Source organism: Octopus bimaculoides, chromosome 27 (assembly GCF_001194135.2).
Source record: "Octopus bimaculoides isolate UCB-OBI-ISO-001 chromosome 27, ASM119413v2, whole genome shotgun sequence".
In the NCBI taxonomy this organism is placed as follows: Eukaryota; Metazoa; Mollusca; class Cephalopoda; order Octopoda; family Octopodidae; genus Octopus; species Octopus bimaculoides.
This window is the reverse complement of record NC_069007.1, coordinates 1-8,909: the sequence shown is the minus strand read 5'-3', so window position 1 is coordinate 8,909 and position 8,909 is coordinate 1. Positions and strand designations below refer to the sequence as shown.

General features: G+C 37.7%; 1 protein-coding gene across 1 annotated transcript in view; it reads left to right on the top strand.

Annotated features, from left to right (window-relative positions):
• Nucleotides 1-3,222, top strand: part of LOC106881295 (zinc finger protein 43) — a 4,809-nt gene extending 1,587 nt beyond the window's left edge. The window contains exon 2 of the mRNA XM_014931627.2: nt 1,368-3,222. Within this exon, the coding sequence (XP_014787113.1) occupies nt 1,563-3,086 (1,524 nt within the window). The 5' untranslated portion in view covers nt 1,368-1,562 and the 3' untranslated portion in view covers nt 3,087-3,222. The remainder of the gene's footprint in view (nt 1-1,367) is intronic.
• The last annotated feature ends 5,687 nt before the right edge of the window (nt 3,223-8,909 follow it).

Sequence of the window (8,909 nt, the reverse complement as noted above, 5' to 3'; positions counted from 1 at the left end):
ACACACACACACATATAGACTATGCGGGTACTACTAAAGAAGAGTGGTCGCGCGTCCGCGCTAGCTAGTCGTGAGTAGTCGATCCTACGACAAGTGCGCGCGTGTGCGCGTATGCAAATGAATACGTGTTTAGGCTTAGGGTTAGGATCGACCACTCACGACTAGCTAGCGCGTTCGGGTCCGCGCTGCTTTAGTAGTACCATATTTTTTATGTAATGCATTAAAGGAGTGGACGAAAGAGTTGCCCCTCACAAATGTACAGCCACTACTCTCCTGAAATGAGCCATCGATGATAGTATCCACTTCGTACATTGTTCTTAATATATTTGTAAGAACAATCGTTGTTATTTGATTCTTTCACTGAGAAAAAAAAAAAATCTCAGATTTTTTGCGTGGAATAAAGTACCCAGACCTCCAAATATGCTGCAAACCCCTTATGGAAAAAAGGGTGGGTTGGAAACTAGACACCCTCCATCCCGGAATAATAGGAAATTTTTGTGCATCCGTACATTTCTACGGAAGCAACAAACTGGCAAGAAACGAAACTAAAGCCCTCACCAGAAAACTCGTTATGCTAAAAATAACAGCTAAAGGTCTCGTAAACAGAAATCTGTTATTAAGACGATTTAACTGTTGCATACGATTCATTTTTCACTTGAAGTAAATTCCCAGGTAAAAGTTTCTAATAGAAAGGCAGAAGACATCCGAATCAGAAATAAGGAATATACACGACGCACAATTAAATATAGAAGTGTAAAGTATAATTTGTTACATAATCTCTATAGAAATCATGATATTGAATGGAATAATTCCCCGTTTGAAGTTTTTTCAGAATGTACATAGTCCGAGGTATATTTGTATAGAATTTCATTAAAAAATATAAATTTTGTTGAAAGTTAAGGCGAATTGAAGTGGACTCCGGTGGATTTTCCGAAATTCCCCACCTCCTAAACAAACAAAGAGAGTGAGTGACGAAGTTTACCTAAACTTTCTATGGTGTAGCAATATATTATATATAATCATCATCACCGCTTAACGTCTGCTTTCCATGCTGGCATGGGTTGGACGGTTTGACTGAGTACTGGCAAGCCAGGTGGCTTCACCAGGCTCTTGGATGCTCTTCTTTAACGCCAACCACTCCGAGAGTGTTGTGGGTGCTTTTTATGTGCCACTAGCATGAGGGCCTGTCATGCAGTAAGTGTCAGTTGAACACTGGGATCAATACAATCAACTTACACCCTCCCCTGAAATTGCTGGCCTTGTGCCAATATTTCAAACCAATATAGAAAGTTAGAGAATATGCACAGTTTAATGTTAACCATATTTTTGTGCCTTCTGTCTCTTATTCTGTTTTTCTATTGTTTCAGAACATTTGACGACCTTGGCAGAAATGAATTCTTAACTTCAGACACATCATCATTGTTATCTTCTAAAGATTTAAGACAGGATGTTTTACAGAAGATATGCCCTTGTTTGTATAAACCTATGGTGAATTTTTGGAAGAAGAAAATTTCTCAAAAAGAATTAAAGACATTTTAAGGAGTCACTCTGTTCTGAAAGACATGGCAAAAGAGAAAAAAAAGTTATACAACTGTGATGTGTGTAAAAAGTCATTTTCTAAGGCAGTTACACTCACCACTCACAAATGCATTAATTCCTGTCATTGTGATGTTTGTGGAAAATCACTCTTTGATAAGAATACCTTAACTAAACATAAACGCATTCATACAGGAGAGAAACCGTATCACTGTGATATGTGTGGTATGTCATTTTCTCGTGCAGATGGTTTGGCTTCACACAAATATATTCATACTGGAGAAAAGCCACATAGCTGTGAAATCTGTGGCAAATCGTTTTCTTATAAACATCATTTAGTTAGACACAACTATGTTCATACAGGAGAGAAACCACATCATTGTGATATCTGTGGTAATTCATTCTCCGATGGAAGTACCTTAACTAAACACAAACGCATTCATACAGGGGAGAAACCATATCACTGTGTTATCTGTGGTAAATCCTTCCCTCAAATTATTCACTTAACTCGACATATAAAAAGTCATACAGGAGAAAAACCATATAAATGTGATTTCTGTGATAAATCGTTCTCTCAAGCATATATTTTAGCTAAACATGTACGGACCCATACAGGAGAAAAACCACATCACTGTGATGTCTGTGGTAAATCATTCTCTGATAAAAGTAGCTTACGTAATCACAAAGAGATTCATGGAGAAGAAAAACCATATCACTGCGATATCTGTGGTAAATCATTCTCTGTAAGTACTTACTTAGCCAATCACAAACGCCGTCATAGAGGAGAGAAACCTTATACCTGTGATATCTGTGGGAATTCATTTACTGTAAAAGGTAGCTTAACTAACCACAAACGCATACATACAGGAGAGAAACCATATCACTGTGATATTTGTGGTAAATCGTTTTCTGTGAAAAGTGTCTTACAACAGCACAAACGCGTTCACACAGGAGAGAAACCATATCATTGTGTAATATGTGGAAAATCTTTTCCTCAGGTTATTTATTTAACCAGGCATATAAAAAGTCATACAGGAGAGAAACCATATAAATGTGATTTTTGTGATAAAGCATTTTCACAAAAATTTATTCTTATTAATCATGTTCGGACCCATACTGGAGAAAAACCATTTCACTGTAATGTCTGTGATAAATCATTCACTGATAAAAGCAACTTAAGCAGGCACAAGCAGATTCACGAAAGAACGAAACCATATCACTGCGATATTTGTGGCGACTCATTCTGTCAAAAAGAAAGCTTAACTGAACATGCATGCATTCATACAGGAGATAAACCATATCAGTGTGATATTTGTGGTAAATCATTCTCTCTACGAGGTACCTTAAAACAACACAAACGAATTCACACAGGAGAGAAAGCATATTGCTGTTATATCTGTGGTAACTCATTTCTTATAGCAAGTAACTTAAAGAAACATATGTCTATTCATACTGGAGAGAAACTATATCAATGTGATATTTGTGGCAAGTCGTTCTCTCAGATTGAGAACTTAACTGAACACAAATCCGTTCATACAACAGAGAAGTAATATTATTGATAGTTTTTGTTACAGTCTCTCACTTAACTGTACATATAGTTATTGTATTGATGTCACAGCTCAGTCTGTGAAACTAAATTGTAAACATACATTATATACACAGGTAATAAAATAGTGTGGTAACAAACTTCAAACACTTTCATATTATTTAACTACAACTTCAGACACATTGTCAATATTGATTATTAAAGGTACATAACCCAGTTTTATGTAAATCTGTGAGGAATTATAGTGAAATATTTGCTCTAAATGAGATTACTAGCAAAATTTCTCTACTTTACTCACTGGAATGAGTACATAATCATCCTAACTGCTCACAAATGCATCCATGTCACTGTAACATTTGTGGTAAATCATCCTCTGATGGCAGCACTTCATTAAAGAAAACTATGCCACTCTAGTATATGAGGTAAACCATTGTTTCAAAGTCAAATTATGTAATAAAATTAAAATTTATAACAAAGTCTTCACACAAACAAAAGAATCACTGACGGTGACAACAAGCTCCAAGTGTTATATTTTAGGTTCCTTTAATCTAGCTAAAACAGTGAGATAATGTCATGTTATTTTTCATTAAAAAAAAACATTCTTTTATAATACTAACATATACTCCACCTTATATATTCCAAAAAGGACAAAATATACTTTAGATTCATGGGGCATTGTTGGTCAGTCGGTGAGAAATATATTCTCAGAAGGCAATTCTGTTATTTTGGAAATAAATATATAAAATCATGAAAGAAAACATTTTGTTATTACATATGGTAATATATACCAGAATAAGGCACAGAAATGTGAAAAAAGGTGGAAAAAATAACACTTTAATGCTGGAGATAGAGTAATGTGCTTTGATAATGCTGCAAAGCCATCACAAAAACTGTTTCATGTTCCCATTTGTTGGATACGTTTTCCAGGCATTGGACAACATTTTGCAAGGAAGAATTTCGTGTCACATCTTTGCCCTCCAGAATTATTCACTGCTGGCATTTGGCGCGCTATTTTCTGCACATTTTTAGTGTTAACTGTACCTGTGCACCTACCACACAAAAACTATTTTCCCTGTTAATCTTACTGATATTGCTGCACCCCTTATGTGTCCATAGCTTGCACTGGCTACATCTTATGGAGTTTCTACCTACACCTTTTCTACAGATCGAGCAGGACCATCTACCTGAGGGGATTTGTGATTTATCTGCTTTCGTATTTACTAAGACTGGTTTTTGCTAGGTTAACTCTATGGCTCTTCGATTTTAGACCTTGCTTCCGCACCTGAAAATTCTCTACTTCTGGTAATGATTCAACTATAAGAACAAGGTTGTCAGCATAGAGGAGCTCCCGGGGCAGCCTGTCTTAAATTCCTATGTTATTGTCTGGAGGACTGAAGACTGATCCTTCGTGAACCCCTACTTGTACCCTGAATTTTTTGCTATACTCCTTGCCAACCCTCTACCTTACTGACAGCATCCCAGTACATGGCTTGTACAGCTCTCACCAGCCACTTGTCTCTCCCTAGTTTCCACATTGACCACCAGGTAAGGAATCGAGAGACCCTGTCAAAGGCTTTCTCCATCTCAACAAAAGCCAGGTACAGAGGTTTATCATTGAATAGGAATTTCTCCTGCAGCTGTCTTACCAGAAATATAGAAGAGTACTTCTCCCTGGCACAAAACCAAAATGCATCTCATCTAGACTAATTAATTCGACTATGACTCTTTCCCTTTCATCACCTGATCCAACAATTTGATACCTCTCTAATTATTTCTATCTACGGTGTCACCTTTACAGCAGTTGATAATGGTGCTGCTACACCAGTCGATGCCTTCATGTACCACCTTGTTAACCATATGGGTAACTAGCCCATAACCTACACTGCCAGATATTTTAAGCATCTCAGTGGTGATTCCTGATGGACCGGGGGTTTCTCCCGTCTTCATATTCCTTAATTGATTTATCCACCAAGGTACTACTGATATGGACAGCTGGTCCCTCCGTTGGGTTAACTTTTGGCAGACTCTCATTCTCTTCATTTAGCAGCGTTTCCAAGCCTCTATCTTTGTAGAATCATTAAATATAAGTGAACCATCATCCATGCAGACACATTTTTCTCCTATGACATCACAATTTTCTCTTGCAGTCTGAAACACTTCAAATCTCTGTCCTCGTGTTGCAGAACATTGGCAAGCTTCTTTCCTGCTACTTCCACAGCTAAGTATACCTGCCTCCTAGCTTCCCTTCTGGCTATTTGATACAATTCCCTGCAACTCCCACACTTCCAGTCTTTTCTGGCCATTTTCTTTGCCCTAATGGCCTTAGATACAGCATCATTCCACCATGTTACCATCAGTCTAGATGGGACTTGGCACCAGCCACAGATTTGGTCTATGGCACTCAGCAAGCTGTCCCAAAGGAATTCCCAGTTGCTCTCTATGTTACAAGTCTGTAACCCCCTCCTCGTCAGATTTCTCAATCTCTGACCATACCACATAAAAATCTTATGTGAAACTTTTATTGAAAATGTTCAACATATTTGTATCCCTGCATATTTCAAACCTCTCCCTATTTTTGTGAAACACATTTTGAAGCATTTCAGGAGTTAGCTCCTGCACTGCTAACTGAATGTGTTCTTTAAGCTCAGCTAAATGTTTGCTTCATCTTGGGGATGGAAGTAGAGAAAATGATTGCTGCCAAATGGAAAAAAAGCTGCCATAGACTAATAAAAGAGGCCCAACAGGAATGAAACTAAAATTATAATTAAAATTCAAAATTTATACACTTTTAACACAAATTAAACATGATAGACATAAGTGAGTTTTAATGAAAATGCATCCGATTTCACTCAAATCCTCATTAATTTTGGGCCACCATGTATTTACTCATCCGACTAAATAGCAGGTACACGGAGGAGGAGGGGGACTAATTGCCAGTGGCAAGCATAGCTTCCAGAAACGGTCATGCAGTCAAACTCAAATGGTTGTGAGTCAGAACAGCAATTTTTTGTATGAACATTTTGCATTATATAGTTCAGATATGGATGACATAGAAAGTAAACATGCTGTAATTGTGCAGGATTGGAAATGTGAAACATCAATAAGGAACTTCTGGAGAATGTATGAATGGGTTTGTTGTGCTGTGAGACTGGTTTGGAAATCTGCAAAATAGGAGAAATCTGCAATTTGACATTGATGCCAACTGTTCTTCGATATTACCAATTCTTCTCAACAAGGCTTTCATTTTCACTAGGGAAAACAGCTATTTCTAAACAGGATATTAATATTATAAAAGCAATGAGGAGTACTATCATTGAGTTGGGAGGTAACCTATGGACACTAAATTCCTTCCACAACAACTTTGATATAACTGGGCTTTATGGATTCTGGCCAAGTTACATATATCTAGTTGGAATCTACCTACATTATTAAGACCCATTTTCCTCATATTGGAGGCAGCACATTATACAGAGATGATTGCCCTCTCACTGTGTAAAGATATAATCCATCCCAAATAGAACAGACCTGAAAAAAACCATAGCAAGTTATTTAGGACCTACAACCTCTCCCCCTTTGAAACCAAAACAAGCCAAACGAAAACATGCATTATGTCCCTTGAAGCTTTAATCACCGTAAATCAATCAAAAGTCAAAAATGTGTCTACTAGAGTCTCATAATTCTCCACAAACAAGTAAATTTTCCAGAACATAGCTGGCTGCTACAATGAAACTCTTAGCAGGTGTGGATACTCAGAAAAGATCCCTTATATACCAAACTCAACACCCCAAAACTACACTTGCATAATCATAGTAAATCAACTTGAAAATCCTGTTCCCAGACCCACAAATTACTCATGCAGTTTCAGTTAACCCTAACTCCTCAGAATAAAACTTTAATAACACTAACATTAAGAGAAAAAAAATAGAAATGAGAGAAAGTTACCCCCCCCCCCCACTTCAATCTCCAAGTAAAATTTCATCTACTTAAAACAAACTTTCCACCACAAATACTATTAAATATTCAAACAATACATAATCTCTCTTACTCCACAACCTCTAACCTTGCTGACACTAACAAGTTTAAGCTTAAGAATTCTAAACACCGACATAGGATACCCAACGAACAGCATAGGGTTCCCTCTGACAACCCTTTCGACAATGGCCTTTCACCTTCTGATGCCATCTACTCCAGCCTACTTCAAGAAGATCCACAACAACCAAAACTAGTAACTGTAAGAAATCAAAGGGTTCAGGCTATTACTGCTAGAAAAACTAGGAATGAAATAGGGGTCATGGCAGCCCTCTGGCTTACCATCTCCGGTCAAACCGTCTAACCCAATGGTTCTCAAGTGGGGTCCATATAAGATTTTCATGGGACCATGCAACAAAATAGTAGATTGAGAATCCACTAAGGGCCTATAGGAAAGTGGTTATACACCCGCTTTCCTATATTAAATTCTAAATAACAACAGAACGCAGAACTCTGAACTATCAATACAACAATATTTATTCATGGAGGAAATAGGTTTGGTTGCTGAGACGTTGGAACGTTGGAATGAGCTGTCCCCAGAGTTGGAATGAGCTGTCCCCAGAGTTGGAATGCTGGAGAATGCCCATGAAAAAATTTGGCTTTGGTATTGCTGCGTTTCTTTTTCTAACATTTTACAGAGTTCAAGCTCCACAAGTGAATGTGAGAAGAAAACAAAATAGGAATTTTGAAAGAAATTTCTATAAAACAAGTTTTAATCATCGAATAGCTATGTGGGTCCACCAGAATAAAATAGTAATCAAAGGGGCTGACCAAAAGCTTCAGAGTGAATTTGGTAGATGGAAACTGAAAGAAGCCCGTTGTATATATGTATGTATACATGTCTATGTTTGTTCCCCCGCTCCACCGCTTGACAACCAGTGTTGGTGTGTTTGCGCTGCCTTAACTTAGCGTTGCGGGGTAGAGATCGATAGAATAAATACCATGCATAAAAAAGAATTACTGGGGTCGATTCATTTGACTAAAAAGAATTTAAAAAAATATCAAGGCTGTGCCCCAGTATGACCGCTGTGTAATGACAAACAGACGAAAGGTATATATGTGTGTTTGTCACCCTACACCTCTTAACAAACGGTGCTTGTTTGTTTATGTCCCTGTATTATAGCGGTTCGTCAAATACATAGAATCAATAAGTACTGGGGATGAATTGTTCGATTCAAATTGCTTCGAACCAGTAAGGCTGCTGCAGTCTAATACTACTCGCTTGCCTTGTATTTAACGAGACGCATGCGCAAACGGATATTGGCCACTTGAGACGGTGGGTCGCCAAACGAATGTCTTATTTTCGTCCAAGTTCATCGGGAAAATCGTCTGAAACAGAATGACATGGTAAAGTAATCAGATTTATCTACTGTTTTCTAATACATATTTACCTGCCATACTCTATTTATTTACTGTATTACATTCATGTGTATCATTGGGGAGGGGGGAGATTGATTGTTTAACGATCTCTGGTTTTAGGTTCAAAGATCGTCCCAAAACCTTTGCAAGCTAATTCAAGATATGGTGGAAGTGAACTGGCGACCGACTTGGATCATTTCTGAAACTCATCAAATCCATGCAAATGTTCTGAGAGTCCAAGACTTTTCTGTGCGTCAGTTTTGTGTAGATAAAGTGTTGCACAGTCCCCACTTTATTTAGTGCAGCCAGCTATAAAACCAGTGAAACAATAAAGGTGGAGACAACCAGAAACAAACAGCACTTCAGGTTTTTGCTTTTATACGAGTTTACCTTCTAAAAGTACTAACGAGAACGAAGGATCCATCACTACCAAGACTTC